This window comes from Myotis davidii, unplaced genomic scaffold, assembly GCF_000327345.1.
Source record: "Myotis davidii unplaced genomic scaffold, ASM32734v1 scaffold330, whole genome shotgun sequence".
In the NCBI taxonomy this organism is placed as follows: domain Eukaryota; kingdom Metazoa; phylum Chordata; class Mammalia; order Chiroptera; family Vespertilionidae; genus Myotis; species Myotis davidii.
The window spans coordinates 1,593,450-1,611,439 of NW_006283770.1; the positions used below are offsets into that span (position 1 = coordinate 1,593,450).

Sequence of the window (17,990 nt, forward strand, 5' to 3'; positions counted from 1 at the left end):
TTTTTGCAGACTTGAATTCATACTGAAAAGCAAATTGATACTTTGCTTTTCCATTGACCATCCAAGAATACACATATCTGCATGTAAGTTATAAACTCTTCATGAACATTCATTCTTAACTCAGGTCAGCTCAAATCCTTAAGTGTCTGTTCTGTGCCCGGTGCCAGGGACACAGTAGTGAAGCAGACTGAAGTCACTGAGATTCCAGGCTGCCTTATTATGTTTAATTAATGGCTACATAGTATTTTATTGTCCACTTATCACTTATTCTCTTTGGATCTATTTTCCAAGTGGCAAACTTTCTTAGCAGCATAATCCTCCCCAGCTATATCTGTCTGGGGCCCTAGAATATGAAATAGTATAAAAGGAAGCCAGCATTAATGATGTAAAAGTATGTGACAACACACACACACACACGCACACACACACACACACTCACACATTCTAAACTAAGTTACACATAATAAAATGTATTGTTCTCCATTGGGGAATAGAGATTTCATCTGTCCATCAATTTTTAAGGGTTAGCTTTGTAAAGACAAAATCTAGCTAATCCTGAACTCACCTTCTCTCTCTCTCTCTCTCTCTCTCTCTCTCTCTCTTTTGATTTCTCTTAGATTTCTTTTGGGAAATTTAAGTTAGAAAAACACTCTCTACCTGCTACGTTTCTGTGACATGTCTCCGGGGTGGGGAAGGGGGGTGAGGCAGCTGCAGGTGCTCTCTGCTGAGTTGCCTGAGTACTTGGCAACCTTCCCACCTCCTCCACTGTCCTCTTTGTCCTATGCTTCGGAGCCAGCCAGGTGTGTGACACACGCTGCCCCCCAGGCTCCATCTCTTACTAGGATGTGGTTTTGTGTTCTGTGGTCCTGGTTTCAGTTGAAGAGCCTTATGAACGTGTGTGCATGAGGAAATGAGAGAAGTCCTGCCAAATATGCTACTTGTCAGCTCCTGACCTGGGGGACAGTCTGTACTTGAAATTGCTGGATGAATTCTCAGGTCATTCAGATGTTCCCCAAGTTACTCTGAAATGAGGTTACTTGGAAGTAAAGGCCAGAGTTTAAAGAGTCTGTCCAGGGCAACTTTACCTATGATGTGGTGAGCTGTGGGTTTATCTTGGGAACTTAGTTCAACTCAAATACCACCCCGAGCCCATCCTCACTGGGCTCTCAACCCAGGAACTGCACACTTCGTGAAGAAAAGGACTCAGACTTAGCATCCGTGTCTACCTTAGTGCCTGGCGCATCCTAGACCTTCAGAACCCTTAGTTGAGAAAATGAATGCTGTATACCCATGCAGAGGAATCCTATTCATTCATAAAAAGGAATGAATTTCGAGCATTATCCATGCAGCAGCCTGGGTGAGTCTTGAACACATTATGCTAGGGGAAAATGAGCCAGATACCAAAGAACAAATGTTGCATGGCTCCACTTAGATGAGGTGCCCAGCATAGTCACACTGAGACAGAATGTAGGATGCTGGTTGCCAGGGGCTGTGGGCAGAGCGTGATGGGGAGCTACTGTTTAATGGGCACAGAGCTTCTGTTTGGGATGGTGGGGGTGGTTGCACAATGTTGTGAGTGTACTTAATGCCACTGAATTATACATTTAAAAATGGTTAGAATGTTAAGTTTTAGGTTATATATATTAGACCATGGTACAAAATGATTGCAAACACAAAGGGAGACGGTGAATGCTGCTCTTCTGTTTCTGCTTCTCGCCATCCACTGAGCCGCCTCTTTTCTGTGAAACCCGGATGAAGGTATGATGATGCTGTGATGTCCTGTTTGAGGAATTCTCCCAGCTGGGGCTTAGATGTCAATATCCTTCCATTTGGGAGCTGCTGCGTCAGAGCCCACCCTCTGGCCAGGCACCCTGGCACTGGTCCCCTGGGTTCCTCAGCCCAGAGACACACCTCTGGAAGCACCAAGGCATGTGTGACACTGGCTTCACCTGCCCGCCCAGGCAGAAGTCCTGCGTGTCTGTCCCCTGCCCTGCCGTGTAATGGATGGGCACGGTCTCCCTCCCATCCCTGTGGGAAGGAAATGGACTGAAAACCTTCCTCTTCCTGCTATGAACTTGTTTATAAGATTAAAGGCAGGTATGCTTGGGAGGGCCGGGCGGGCGCTGTGATTTTTAATAATTCAGGGTACACCAAGTTCAAAAACAGGTCACAGTGATTTTCCCCGTTGGTTCCTGAGGCAAACTCTGCTGACATCATCTCCTTTCCAGGAGAGGGAAGAGGGACGGAAAATGGGCAACAGAGGCTTAATTCTGACACTTGTTCCTTATTAGTCACACAAAGGGGACCCCGTCGGCATGTTTGTAAAGGCCGGAGTGCGGGCCGCCTCGGTTTATGAAGACCCCGCTCAGGGCTCATGGGCCTCAGGTGACTATCTCGGGTATGATTACTCCTGTCCTGTCCCGGCATGCGGACCACATTACTCACCCAGGCCTGCCCTTTATCAAAACAGTATCTCTTTTCATCCCAAGGCCCTCGTTACAAAGACCAAGTTACAGAGTGAGAGCGAAGAGAAGCCGGCACTGCCTTCGGTGGCCGCTGAGCCTCCGAGGTTTGGGCCAGGCAGCTGCACAGGAGCGTAAATCTCACCCTGAAGTTAAGTGTCCTCTCTCTCTCTCTCTCCCTCTCTCTCTTTCTCTCTCTCTCTCTGTCGCTTTGTTGCTGCACAAGGTGCAAAGTCCCTCCGTGGGCTAATGCAAGGCATCTCTCCAGTTGCGTGGGAAAGTAAGTAACTTCCAGGCTGCCGAGTGGAGGGACCTGAGGTGGGGAAGGCTGGCTCTCCAGAGCAAGCAGAGGAAAGAAGCGAGGAGGGGAGCGGGCCAGGTGTCTGCCTTTCATCGGATATTCAGGACGACACATCTGGTGCCGGGGAAGCTGAGCTTTCTAACGGATGGGAGGCTGTGCAGCCAGGGGAGGGCTAAGCTGTCAGGTGAGCTAGAGATCAAGAATTATCATGACAGCCCCATGGCATGTGAGAGGCGCCATGAAGTGCGGAGTGATTCTAACCAGCGGTGGTTAAATTAGCTCCTCTTGGACCTGGTGTATTGTGCCCGCAGAGATGGGCCTCTGGCACAGCAGCTGGGAATGCCAGACATGGAGAAGGTATTTGAAACGCCACCATTTAGAAAAGAAAGTGTACATGGGGACTAACCGGCTCCCAGATCCTGGGTTTTGCTTAGTGGAGGTGCCAGGCGGCGGTGATGTCATTAATAAGTGGCGTGTCAGTTCCTCTAGGGAACCTCTCCGACCCCTCTATTATAAATATTCCGAGGACCCGAAGTAACCTCCTTCCTTGAACTTCCCCCATTTAAGATCCGGTCAAAATCTAACCACCTGTACTAGCGGCTAAGCAGCCTTGACTAACCGTTTTGCCCTGTGCTCGCACATTCCACGGGATTGTCTATGCAAGACTGAGCCAGGCAGCGAGCGAGGGAGTGCCTTTCTGAAAAACTTCCACTCAGAAGTGAACTGAGGAAGTGCCGTTTAATAAGTAATCAGCCGGAGGAAATCAGGCTCTATCTAGCCATCTAGTAATGCTTGCCTATTCATTGGGGACTTTTCAAAAGTCTGGAGCTGGATTGTCTCTGATTTGATGAGCCATAGCTTGGGAAATTGTAGAGAGGAAAAAGCAACATGAGCAACTCATGTGTGTGTGCGTGTGTGCGTGTGTGCGTGTATAGGTGTATACCTGCCATCATACTGCTAATATATATCGTATGCAAATTAAAAGCTGCACATTAGTGCTTTGTGCCAATACTCTGCCAAGAGTTTTACATTAAAGTGTCTCACTTTATCCACATAGGCAGATAGTCTGCTCCTATTAGAAAGATGAGTGACAGAGGCTCAGAGAAGGCAGTAAGTAGCACATGTGGGACTTGAACATGGGTCTTTGGACTCCATGATCCATGCTCAGACCCACTGTCTCCAAAACAAGAGTGGCTCACTTTTACAGAACCCTCTGGATCTCATACCTCTAAGTGATATGCTCAGAACACCAGCTCTTAGGTCTGGTAGGTGAGCCCTTGCATCTTCTCCTTCACAGCTGCCAGGCAGAATTCCAGTGGAGCCCCCTGGGGCTTCCAAGTCCTCATCTCTGCTGGAGGCACCCCAGAGGCTGTCTGAGCAGGAGTCCCAGGTCTCTGTGCTATAGCCTGCCCTGGACCCCTCAGTCCCTGGAGAAGTGGTTGGCACTGGTAACACCAGGGCTGAACCCGAGCAGCCCACCTGAGCTGAGCGACCACTCGCTTTCCTGGAGTGTGCCCAGCCCCCACTGAAGTTGGCGGGGGAGTAAACAGCCATTCACCTGTCCAAGCCTAGGATTTATGGTCCGGCACCTCCCTGCTGCCCACAGCGCTGTGTACTGCAAACACAGATGACCTTTGCTGCGATTTCATCTCCACCTGCTTCCTCCCAGAAAACCTGTTTTGTATTGACATTGTTGGAAACAAGTTCTGCCTCGGCGAACTCCCTCAGCGCCTGCTCCTGACTTTCAGTGGGGAGAGGCCAAGTGCCTCTAATTCCGAGAGCAAGAAGGAGGGCACCTTGAAAGCACCCCTGGCTTCCATCCATCCGACTCTTCCGTCCAATAGCTTCAGGCAGCTGCCGAGTTTCCCTTTCTTCCAGGGTTTTCTCATCCCTCTCTATGAGGGGATAGGTTGTGAGCTCCAACTGGCCCACTGGCAAAAGGGGTGCTTTGTGGGACATTTTCTTACAAGTTGGTTCCCATGTGGTATTTGTTAGTCACCGCTAATTATTAAGTCCTTGGCTGAGGCAACAGACATTGTTCCCTTGGATTCCTCCCTCCTCCTTTTCCCCTGACCCCATCATCACTACAGAACAAAACCCACTGTGGGGCGCTGGAGGTTGACTGCGATGCGACTGCAGCACATGTTTGCCAGGGAACCCCCGATGGGCTCACTGCTGAGGTGTCATGGGTGGAAACGCAACTGCATAAAGCATCCTTCGTTGATGCTGACACATTCTGTCTCTACTCTGGGTAGTTATGTAGTTAGTTCTCCCACACTGGACTCAGTCCCATACAGGCAATTTAGAAAATTCATTGAACGATTCACAGCATTTACTCGGAACACTGATGGTCTGCACAGAATTCTAGACTGTTAGGATTTGGGCTCCTAGGCAGATCATGAAGGGCCAGGCTTTCCCAGGTGTGCTCAGAGGTGTCAGTCAGAAGGAGGAGGGGCTGAGTGAGCCAGCAGGTCCAGAGCTCCTTCCCAGTCCCGCAGCAGGAGCGCCCCTGCTGGTACCCGCTTTGGGTACAGGCTTCTGCAAAGGATGTCTGTAATCCTAAAAGCAATCCTGACAACCAGTAATCAAACCCACCCACTCATTCTTGTTTCAGAAGTGGAAACGGGACCACAGGGGATCCTTCTCTTATTTAAGGTCCACTTGACTTAGTGAATTGATGCCAGAATGAGAATTAGCACACGGGTCTCCCCACTTCTGTCTGCCCCATTTATTGCGCCAGGCTGGGATAACTCTGGGACCCATCCCTGGTCTGCTTTTCCCATCGCCTGGCCACTGTCTTGTGAAAAAGGCCTTCCCTGAAGGATCTATCTCGAGCAAGGGTGGGGAATGTCCGGCCCAAGGGCTGTATATTTGCTAAAGCGTTAGGGTGAATTACTTAAACATTTGACCAAATATAGCAGCCTAATTTTTAAGTTGATAATTTTGTATGGCCCTTAAATGATGTTATAAGTATCCAAATGGCCCTTAGCAGTAAAAAGGTTCCCCACCCCTGATCTAGAGGAACAAAAAAACACCCCAGAAAAGCCATAGCAACATTGCTGAAGTCACACTTTGTTTTACGATGCCAGGCACCTTCCGGGGTTGTACAGGGCACAGCCTGAGAGACTGTATGAAGCAGCCCTGTTTTTACTTTACGCGAGTGATATCCTAACTGGAATTGGGCTACATGGTTTTATTTCAGCGTTGTGCAAGGGAAAAGCACAGGCTTTTGAGCTAGTAGATCTGGGTTTAAATCCGAGCTTGCAAGTTACATGACATTACTAATCGTCAGCTTTTTTTCTTCCATCTAAAAATAAAGTTGATAATACCTAGCTCAAGGATTGTCGTGAGAAATCAAATTTAATAGTCTAGGCACAACCTCTATGGAAAGCATATCAGGGCCTTGATAAATGTTCCCTTTCCTACAACTTAACTCTCTGTTGCTCTCATACACATGCAAGGTTTGAGTCCAAATAAAAGCCAGGCATTTCTGAAGTGTCCCCTTAACTCGGGAACTTCTGGATTTTGTCACAAGCTTAACATTTGCCAAATGAAATGTGGGGCGTCTGTAGACCACGGGCCTGTCTTAATCTTTGGCAGTGCCGTTGTAAAACTGAGCCTTTCCTGGGGGAATAGGGCTGTGGGTTTCTAAGAAGAAAATTCTGTGCGAGAAAACGGGAAAGACTGAAAAAATGAAGTCCTATTTCTTTGAGGCTGGAAGCCCCTGGGATGTCGTGGGGGTTGGAGGCTGCCCGCAGTCAGGCCCTGGCAGCGAAGTCAGAGCCCCTCATTGTACCAGCGACTTGGGTGTGCTCGGGGCTCTTTCAAGCCCTTCTTTATTTGCCATTCAGGCAGGAACCATAGATGCAGACGCTTGTTTTCAAAAATCTAGGAAAACAGATGTTTTTGCTTATTTTTCTCTCTCATGGGCCAAAATGCTCACTGGAGTTTTCCTTGGGTTCTGAACTTGCCTTTTTTTCTTTTCCTTTTTCTTTTTACTTTTAAGGCAAATCATGGAAAAGGGTCATTGTAAAATGCAGGGGAAGGATGGGCATCTCACACTGGGAAAGCTCTGTTTTAGACCCTAATAAAATGTGTCAGATTCTGAAGGCAGGGAGGCCTAGAAGACAAGAGAGAACGGGACGGACTACTCGAGCTCTGGAAGGATCTCCCTGGCATCGTCCACATGCCTGCGACGCCCGGTGCCTCCCTGGCAGATTGTGTAAGAAAGCCAGCACTGCCTTCTCTGAGGAAACCGTCTGCTTTGTAACTAACTGAGCGAGACCGTGTGCCGGTGGAAGGGCTGCCTTGATTAAACGTATGCTGTGTAGCATGTGAGGCCAGGGCCACTCACAGTCCCTGAACTGTATAGCCAGCTCAGACATTTTAGATACTGCATTCATTTTCTATTGTTGCTGTAACACATCACCACAAATGTAGTGGCTTAAACCAACACATATTTATTACCTTACCATCTGTAGGTCAGGGGTCTGACACGGTCTCGCTAGGCTGAAATCTAGGCGTCAGCAGGGTTGTGTTCCTTTCTGGAGGCTCCGTGGGAGAATTCCTTTTCTTTTCCAGCTCCTAGAGGCTGCCCACATTCCTTGGCTGGTGCTCCTCTTCCTCCAGCCTCAAAGCCGGCAACAGCAGGTTGAGTCCTTCTTACCTGCATCCCTCAATCTCCTCCTGTTTCCCTCTTCCTCTTTCAGGGAACCTTGTGGCTACACCAGGCCTCCTAGTAACCCAGGATAATCGCCCTCACTTAGGGTCAGCTGATTAGCTCCTGAACTCCATGGCAACCTTCATTCCCCTTTGCCATGTAAGGTAGCATATTTTCAGGTTCCAAGAATTGGAGCGTAAACATCTTGGGGGTGGGGAGAGATCATTGCCTATTGTAGGCACATAGGTCATTTCTACATTAAATGTAGTACATATTAGGATTCTTTTGGATGCAAGAAGCAGGATCTAACTCAAGCTGATTTAAAAAAAGTGGGGGGGGTGGTTTCTGGCTTATGCACTTGGGAGTAACATGTGACTGGCGATTGGCAATTGGCTTCAGGCGCAGCTGGATCCCCATGTCCAGCAGAGTCATCAAGGAGTTCTGTTTCTTGGCTTTCTTTGCGGTGGTTTGATTTTCAAGCCCAGGTTATCTGTGTGGTGGCTAAGACAGTTCCCAGGCAATTCGGATGCTGTTACCAAAAGAAAGAGGAAAGAGCTGAACAGGAAAAACCACTGGTGTCCACTGCACCATCTTACTGCTGTCCATTTCACCATCTTATTGCTGGAATTCAGAACCATGCCATAGATATATTATTCTAGTTAAGAGTACATTTAGCTTCAAGCAACAAAACACTCAACCTTGAAAGAGTACAGAGCCAGAAAGTTGTAAGTTAATTCAGGTAGTATATAAAGAGGAATTGCATGGTGGTTAAGAGCATGGGTTTTGGAACTAGTCTGCTTGGGTTTATGGTTGTGTTTACTTGAAATCTCTGGGCCTCAGTTTTCTCATCTGAAAAATGGAGTTAATCATAGTACCCACATCATGAGCTTGTTAAATAAAGTCCTTAGAATAGTACCTTGACATAAACATTCAATAAATAGTAGCTTTAATAACTATTATTCTAATTATTGTTATTGTATTACTATTGTTATCACAAGTAAACTTCCTGAGGATGGCTTAGGAACTTGGAAAGCAGTTAGGAACCAAGTCAGATACTTACTTGGTTTCTCTTTTTCTCACTGGGGCTACACAGTCTCTTATCTCTGGAACTTTCTCAAACCTCCTCAGGGAACTGAGATTCTTACCTGTTAACGTGGACTCTCACATGGCTTTTAGTTGCCTTGACTACGCTTGTCCACCACCAAATAAATGGTGGGTCAGCGTTTCTGAGTTCAGAGTCTTGAGAGAATCTGATTGGTCTGGGCCGAGACTGGCTTTGAATAAGAATGCACCTTGTGTTATTAGCTGTGACTGCCCAGGTGACTTTGTACACAGGGTTTACCTCTTTCAGTAGGCATGGAAGAGGCAGCTTAAGTTGAAGGAGAAAAGGCTAAACCAGAAAATTGGCCAACTTGTCTTTTATATGTACACTGTAGCAAATTGGAATTTTCCTACAGAACAAAAGAATCCGTTTCAAAAACTAATGGTTATAGCTAGATGTTTGGGAATAGGACAGCATTGGGAACTGCTTTGTTCAGATGTCATTTAGCCTGTGGAATTTGTAGAGAAAAATTGGTCATTCTCCTGTTATGATAAATGGTAGAGACATTTTCAGCTCCAGTTAGAAATGCTCATTGGATGGATAAAAATGCACCCCCCCGCCCCATAGCATTGATCCCAAACCCTCATTTCTAGAGCACAAGTTCCTGGGCGGGGGGGCGGGGGGGACAACTGCTCATACTCACTGTCAGGAGAGTAGTTTCCAGAGTGACCAGGGATGTCCCCAAAAACCTTCCCTTTGGTATCAGGAAGAAAATTCCACATTGGCCTTTTGTTCACTGTGTCCCTTCTCACCTCTCAGAGCCCCCATGTTTTTCCCAGCATTCTCAGTCCAAGGTGTTCCCCACATACAGCAGTTTCTGCCTTCAGAGCACTTGTCCTTCTCTCCAAGGACTTCAGTGAGCATCTTTCTGGGGAAGTAGTTCCACAGTGATGGGGAAAAGAGGTACTGACAGATAGAATTTCTTAGCTCTGAGGCATTACAGGAAGGGTGGGAATGCTTCGGATCTGGGCAGAGCATCTTCGGAAGCTCTGAGGTTTGGGGGGAGACAAAGCATTGTTAAGATTTTGATAGAAGTCTGCTGGGAAAGTCTCCACTGCAAAGGCTAGCGTGCCCGTTTCTAGCTGAACAATTCGCAGGCTCCACACTGGCTCTCAGATGGATTGGTTTTGAAGCAGACAACAAAAAAGCATCCCGCTGCCAGGGCCAACCATCAGAAAGAGAAAAGAGAGCCATGCAAACCGTGGGGGAATGTTCGAGAGGGAAATATCGCTGGGCAGAAACGAGGCTCTGCTGGCCTGATACCATGTGCATTATCTCCCCAAAGGACCCCGTGGTTTAATGGATGGGGCTTTAACCTACCCAGAGGTCAGTCTCTGCTGGACAAATGGAACCTCATCCCCGAGGGCATCGACATTCTCATGACACATGGACCTCCTCTAGGTAAGTGAAGGGATGGTTTTCCTTTTGTCGTAGGAGACACCTTTCCCCCCCAAGCATAATGAATAAATGTTTCAGGGCCATAATAATGTTTCTTAAAAAAAAAAGTGAATACGAAAAGAAAAGTGTGGATGTCTTTAAAGAAACCCAGTATGATAATTAAACCCAGCAGTTCTGCCGGGCTTACAGGTGTTCTTGAAATTAAATTTTTTGAATTAGTCAAGTCAGGGAGAATAAAATGAGTATGGAGCGCCACAGTCTTTTGAGCTTGATAATTTATTTTAAGAACTGTATTCACTTTGGGGTACGGGGACGGGGAATGAAAGGAAGACAGGGACTTTCCAATCACAGGGCTTTTGCGTGGTAGTGAAATGAAGGAAACTTGTTTAAAGGAGCTCCTTTTTTTGTTTCCATATCATAGTATAACCTGGGAAATTTTTAAAGTTTGCCATTGTGCTGATTATGTGAGAAAAGGATCCTTTCATTTTTTCTTTTAGCTAAGGTGTTAAATAAGGACTTACATTGAATTTTACTTAAGGATACTCATCCTAGATGGAGCCTGCATCCAGGTGTAGATTGCCAGGGTGCTTCCAGGCCACCTTTAGTTACCCAGATTATAGGTCAAAAGGTGATCATTTGACTTATGTAATAATCCTCTAGTTATTCGTGAGCTTGTGAGTGATTTGGCTTAGCCACACAGATTTTCCAAACATGACTACCACCTTGACCCCCCCATCTACTCAGGATCCTCCCTTGTCAAACTAAGCAGTGCTCCGGAAATTCAGGTGCTTCCCTTTTAGTAGGATAATTTTCTTTCTAAGTTGTGGTAAAAAAAAAAAAACAACAACAAAAAAAACCAAACAAACAAACACATACCGTCTTAGCAAATGTGTAGGTGTACTAGAAAAGTTTTCTCGGTCACATTGATTTGGAAAGAGGAGGATGGGGAACACTTACTACAGAAATAAGTGATTTTACCAACTTTTTCCCTGTGGTTTGGGGTTGTCACCCATGTCACTTTCTTCCTCTATGAACCCCCAAAATAAAAGTCTAAGAGTTATCCCCTAATAGGAATTTAATCTTTGTGGATATTTTCACCTCCCAGCTGCCAAGTGCTGCTTTCCCGCCATTACAGTGTTCTGTGTGTCACAAAGACACAGCGGAAGGGTGAACCAGGCCATGAGCTGGTGGCACATTTTAGTGCTGGAAAAGCAAGAGAAGGGCGCCAGGTCTGTTGCAGATGGGAGACTGTAGAGTTGTATACTTCTGACGTTTTCAATGCTTCAGAACCACCACTCCCATGCTTTTTCCCTCCTCCATATTAATCCCATCCCATGGTTTAAAAGATTTTACTTATGCACAATTTTATCAAGTCATAATTAATTCATTTTCATATTTTGCAACAGTAGAGACTAATTACAGCATTAAGTTGCTAGTGAAATATTCTGAGTTACCCAGTGAGATCCTGCAGCGATGGCATCCCAGCCAACTTGGTGCTTTCCCCAAGCAGCCTGGTTGGGTGCAAGCATGATTCCCCATTGGCTGTTTACTGTAAGGGACTTGGGCATCCTGGGCATAGAAACATTTACATGCCTGAAGTATTATTCGGAATATAACTGTGGACAGATGGAGTGATCCACAGACTTCATCAAGTCATTAATTTTGGTACAAAAGTAAGTGGTAATAACAGTGAGTCTGAATTCTAGCCTCCTAAGAATTCAGGTGTCCTTAAAAGGGAGGCTACCATCTCTCTCTTTATAGTAAAAATGAAGTGTCCAGAGAGTGGCTATGCATAGATTCGAGTAAGCTCTGGAGTTCCAAAATAAAAGTATAGTGATTGGGATTCTTATGCAAATGCTGGATAGGGAGGTGGGAGTGGGGGTTGAGGGTTGACCTTGAAATTTCCCCTCCTGGGAAGGGAAGCCACCACAACATAGGACTTTACTACTATGTTGTGAGCAAGATGTTTTCTCTGGATATTGTATATGAAATGAGATATGTACCCCCTCCAAGAAAAACACATCCACGAAGGAATAGGGAATATGACAATTGCTGTGAACTAAGGACTTTTTCCTCTAATTAACAAGATTTAAAACCCGTGGTTGGATTTTTATGGGACCCCCACTTTTATCCAATGTTCTTCCCAGACTCTCTGGCCATTGCTCACACTCCAAGGAACATGTCTTTACAGAGATGCTAAATCTTCATTTCCCCAGTCTTGCCAAAGTGGAATAAACTTGTCTGTCTCTTTGTGCTGGATCATTTCTAAATAATAGAAATCACCTAATGGAGGCACGGAATGGATTCCCATTGATTATGATTTAGCCTTTCATCCCACCTGCCTTCCTGATGCCCCCTCCTATTGAGGCATGTGGATCATAATCATTCAAATAGCTGACTTTTGCTATAATTGATGTCAGTTTTTATGGATTTTCTGCATTAAGTGTAGAACTAAGTGGCTTTTACATAAAGATAGTCAATTAGCCCTGGCTCCCTGCATGCCACCACAAGGTCACCATTGTTGCCTATCATTAGAAAGGAGGCTGGAGGAGGAACTTGGCATTCCCAAGCTTTGGTCATCAGGAACCTCAAAGGGTTAAGAGTTGATGTATCTAAAGAGAGCTAGGTATCCTGTGGCCAGTTTGCCGGCAGTGCCTCGCACATGGTCTCCTCTGAATTACCTTGGAAGTAAACTGCTAACGTATAATAAAAAAGGAAAGGTACTGAATTGGGAGAGAAAGAGATATTATGGGGCTGCCAGGAATAAGTGTCATTGAGCTCATGAAGAAGATTTGAAACCCATGGCTGAATAAATCAAATCCCTCACAGGAAAAAAAAAAAAGTTAATTAACAGGAAGGGAAAAAAAAGGAAACCAAAAAAAATTTTTTTTTCAAGAACCTAAAGAAGACAAAGTGACGAGCGAAAAGTTCCTTAAAAGCCATTGTGAGCTTTAATGGGGAGGCTAGGATTACAGATAATGTAATAAACCTTCTGTGAGTTATGGCTTCCTGAAAGTCTAAATGAAGCCTTACCTGAAGAAAGAAAATTAAGAGTATTGATTGCATTTTGCCCTTAGGTTTTCGAGACTGGGTTCCCAAGGAGCTTCAGAGAGTGGGCTGCGTGGAGCTCTTAAACACAGTGCAGAGGCGCGTCCGGCCCAAGCTCCACGTGTTTGGTGGAATTCACGAAGGTAAGACCAGAAGAAAGGAGTTCATGACATATGGTGTCATTACCCATGATCTCCTTCCACAGTGGGGACCTTGGCTGCCCTGGGAGTAACTGGAGAAGTGGTTTTCAAACTCTTTCTACCCGCGGAAGCCTCTCATCACATAAAATGTTAGGAGGAACACCTGCACCTAAGCTGATAAATATTTTATATGGAGCGGCTCTATTTTAATCAGAGTAGAGAGAAGCAACCAGGTCTGGCCCACCTTATAGAAAACCCAGACTTCCCCTAAACAACTTCTGGAGTTTCGGGGCTCTGATGATGAATTTTTGATAACCACTGCAGTAGGACAGCCGTGAAGTAATAAAAGACAGCCTTTCTCTTCAAGGTTGTTAGACTAAATAACTCCCATGGCCTCTTCCTACTTTTAAATACTGTGTTTCATAGCAACTCAGGAAAACAAGGCAGTCTTCAAAAACTAACCAGCATGACTCAGTTGTTGAGCATGGACCTATGAACCAGGAGGTCATGGTTCAATTCCCGGTCAAGGCACATGCCTGGGTTGTGGGCTCGATCCCCCGCCGGGGGCATGCAAGAGGCAGCCAATCAGTGATTCTCTCTCCTCACTGATGTTTCTATTTCTCACCCTCTCCCTTCCTCTCTGAAATACACACACACACACTAACTTTGGACATGCAGAGAGAGCTGTATAACAGAAGTGGCAGGAACCAGTACATTTGCAAATAGACGTTTTCTTGCTAACCTCAGAAAACCATTTCAGACTTCTCAGAAATCGTTAGCACTATTAGCTCCGGCTGAGGTTAAACAGAATAATTAAATCTCCCCTACATGGGAACTGGTCCAGTTGCCGCTTTCTGCCTTTCCGAGTAAGCTAGAGTCACATTCACAGAACCTGAAAGTCTTCCAAGGACCTTCAGAGTTCTAGGTTTTGTCTGTCCTCCATTTGGCAAACCAGTGGGAACTGAGCCCTCTTTCGTGGGCCTTCGATTTTCTGCCCCTGCTGGTCTCTCCCAGTTACACATGTCTGTGTGCAGTGGGTATGTGTACGTAGGCAACCACCATATTCTCTCCATCTCCTGTGTATAGCTGTTCTCTAAAGTTATTCAGAAATCTGCATTTGAGGTGTTTAGGTTTGTGTACCCGATGAAGCAAAAAAAAAAAAAACACAACAAAACACCCACAAACATGTTTGCTTTTCAAAGCCCACAAATCCAGTGGCATCCTGGTGTAGACAGGTAATACAGAGCATATTGGAAATCAACCTCCTGAGCCCAGAAACAGTAAGCGAGCTCCAAGGATAGGACCCAGCTGAGAGGATGGAAAGCAGGGGTGCAGCTCACCAAGGGTGGGTGTCACCCTGCGCTGACCGAGCTGTGTTCCCTGAAAAGGAGCCCACCTCTCTAAGGCTTGATGCATGATATGGGGCTGGGGGAATGGGAGCTCATGTCTAAACAGCATTTCTAGGGGCAATGATCAGGTTGGAATTCCTGCAGCATGCCTATGGGTTTGCATTTCATCTTTTTTTTTTAATCATTTATTAGCTTTAAACTAGCCAGACAATTGAGGAATTCCACTGAAGTCCCAAAATAATAACCTTACTTAAAAAGGAAGAGATCATATTCAAATAAACTTGTCTTGATTTTATTCGCTTAAGACAGCTGAAGAGGGCAGAGAGAGGGCAAATACCAGCCTCCTGATGGAGAGAGATAACAAGACTTTCTGACCCCAGAACTAAACAGTGCACAGTTTAAATGCCTCTTTTCTTTTCTTAAGAGAGTTTTCCATTGACCCTCATTAAGCTCTCCACAGGCTTACTTGGAGAAATTGTAGCAATTTGGCAGGGGGAGAAAAAAACACCCTTTTCAGTTATTTCTGTAAGTCCTGGTCATTTCATTTTCTCATAGGCATATTTTTTAGTGCTGTGGAGCCTGATGCCAACATAGAGTTACAAACCTCATTGCAGAGGCTCTAAGCCAGTGGTTCTCAACCTTGGCTGCCCATTAGAATCACCTGAGAATCTTTTTAAAATCCTGATTTTTGGGCCTCATCCTCCGGAAATTCTGTTTCTTTGTTATGGGGTGGGGCCACAACATTAGTAACAAAGAAACAGAATTTCCGGGGGATGAGGCCCAGAAATCAGGATTTTAAAAAGATTCCCAGGTGATTCTAATGGGCAGCCAAGGTTGAGAACCACTGCTCTATGCAAACAAGGTATCCAGGGAAATGGGCAAATTGGCAAACATGCTGAAACTCTCAGCGTGCCAAACATAAAAGGATTTGTACCTACCAAAGACCCAGAGAAACTGCCTTAGCTTTCTTCCAATAGGTCACAGGGGATCTATACTGCATATGGGAAGTGTTTTAGCTTAAGCCGGTGTCCAGGTGAGCTTAGGAAGCAGTGTCCTATGTGATGTTTCTCCAAGTCACTTGGACCTTTGATTACTTGACTCTTTTGAATGAAATGGAATTCAGACCAAAGCCACACACTTCAAGTGAGATATGATCACTTCCTGTTTTCTTCCATGGAGGCAAGTGTAGATATTCTTTCATAGCCTCCTCTCCCAACAGGCCCTCCTTCTTCATTCGTCTGGAAGTCTGGTGGGGTGTGGGTGTGGGTGTCCCTGAGTTTATGTTACTCATTCTGTCCCCTAGAACTCAGCAGTTATATAGCATAGGGCTTTGAAATGAAAATCCTATTTTAAAAAGAGGGGGGGAAATTTTTTATATTCTCCCTAGTAAAGGCATTTTACAGCCCTTTCCCTGACAGATCTAGTATTTAAATAAGGAAAAATGAATCACTTTTCTTTGAAGTAGAGAATTCTCCTTTTAAAGACCGTAGAATAAAATCTGGAGGCCGCTTCTGAAAGCAGTTATGTCTGAGGAGGCTCCAGTGAATTTCATCTCACTTCCCACTGGCAGAGATTTCGTTCTGTTTTGTTTTCCTTGCCTGATGGCCCTGCATTGAGTCACTATTATTTGTGTATATGGCAGTAAGCGTGACACTGTCTCCCCACAGGTTATGGCATCATGACCGACGGTTACACAACCTACATCAATGCCTCAACGTGTACAGTCAGCTTTCAACCGACCAACCCTCCAATTATATTTGACCTTCCAAACCCACAGAATTCCTGAAGCTCTGAATGCCCAACTGGAATGTGAGGGAAGGTCTATAAACTGCCATTTTTCTAATTATAAATTTACATTCTCTGACTTGTTTATTTCCAAATCCTGTGAGTTCTTTTTGTAAATTGCTGGAACAACAACAACAAAAATGATGCTAAAGGTTGTGCTTCTTTATTATTATTATTATTATTTTTAAATGGGGTATCCATTTGAAATCAGAGGAGCATTGTGAATTTGTAAAATGACTTCTGTTTTCTCAAAGGCCACGCCATTGTAAATTGTTAGTGTTCGCCAAAGGACAGCCAAGCTTTCTTTTTAAAAGGTGATAAAAGTCTTATTTTAATATGCTTTAAGCTGGAAGAAAAAAGAAAACAGGTAGGCAGTGTTTTAAAAACCAACCAGATTTGCACAACTGTTTAAGAATATTGTTTGAACTGTTTTACTTTTTTTTTTTTTGATGTTTTGTTATTATTGTTTTCTTGGTCATGCTTCTTTTCTGCAGATGGGGCCCAGATTTATAGGAATCTTTTCAACAAAAGTCGGCGTGGAAATAGACTTCCCCTCACACTCTCACTCTAAAGAAAGTTGTGTCAAGGGAAGAAAACAGCCCACGTCTTAAAGGATGGCTTAGCTAGTGAGATCTATACTGTGGTTATGCAAGGTCTCCTTGTTTGTTGCTTTTAAATTATTTTAGCTTTAAAAATATGGAAATGGAATCTGTCAAGAGCAGGTATTTCATGCAGTACAAAAAAACAGAGTGTGCAAGACTCCTTTTTAATATGGGTTTATATATATAAGTATTTTTTGTGTATTATGACTAAGTTAGGAGTTTACTATTGCCAAGGATGGTAGAGCTGCAAGGGATGCTGTATAGCAGGGCATCCGGAGGCTGAGGAGCTCACACACTTTCTTAGAACTCAAGGTCTTAAAGAGCTTGAGTCAAATCTAGGTACAGTTACAGGCGTGTATAGACTTAAATGGATGCAATGGAAGCTAACGAAAATAAGGCTTAGTTGTCCTTTATATTTAAATACCCTGAATTGTCTTCTTACTTCCTCTCCCTCCCCCCATTTTGCACTGTGTGTCGATGCAATCTTCGCTAGCACAAAATATTGTCGCTAATAGTCATTTCTGTTTTCCCATTGTAAATGCTGTTGAGCTTTATTCTATTTTATGTTACCTTGTTAATGAAATTTAGGAAAGCAGCTGTTTCTTTAAATTTATTGTGATATTCTATATCTAGCGGCCTTTATATGCAAATAAAATTGCAAGATTTTTAAAACTGTGCTGCTTGGAGGGTTGGCTGGTGGGAGGATGGTGATTGAGCCCTGTGGAAGGGGGGAAAGGGTTATTCATATGCAACATCAGTGCCCCCTTTTAAAAGAATTAGAATCGGTGACATTTTTTTCTAATTTTCAATAAATTTTTATTACCCACCATTCACGGGCTGGCAGATGGATCAATAAGGCACTCAGTGTACTCTCTCCTTCCATCACGCTGTCATCTATCTTGCCATAGGTTTCAGAGGATGAAGATTTCTCTTTGGCCATTGTCACTTCTGTGGGAACAGAGTGGCCATGCAGTGAAGTCTGGAGCTTCCACTGTGCATGGGAGTGGTCGTGAGAAAGCCAACCAGGGGGTAATAGAGTAACCGCTGCACATTTCCATTTGTCCCCAGGAGCAGTTTTCATCTCCCCCTCACTGTCTTTTTAATGATGTGTGCCACTAAGATGCTGCAGCAGCCAGGAGGCGG

General features: G+C 44.9%; 1 protein-coding gene across 2 annotated transcripts in view; it reads left to right on the forward strand.

The window, feature by feature from the left end:
* The window catches only part of MPPED2 (metallophosphoesterase domain containing 2), a 164,819-nt gene extending 147,300 nt beyond the window's left edge, over positions 1–17,519 (forward strand). For both annotated transcript variants that reach the window (XM_006753939.2, XM_006753938.2), the window contains exons 5-7: positions 9,811–9,926; positions 13,001–13,114; positions 16,128–17,519. In XM_006753939.2, the coding sequence (XP_006754002.1) occupies positions 9,811–9,926; positions 13,001–13,114; positions 16,128–16,246 (349 nt within the window). In that variant the 3' untranslated portion in view covers positions 16,247–17,519. The remainder of the gene's footprint in view (positions 1–9,810; positions 9,927–13,000; positions 13,115–16,127) is intronic.
* The last annotated feature ends 471 nt before the right edge of the window (positions 17,520–17,990 follow it).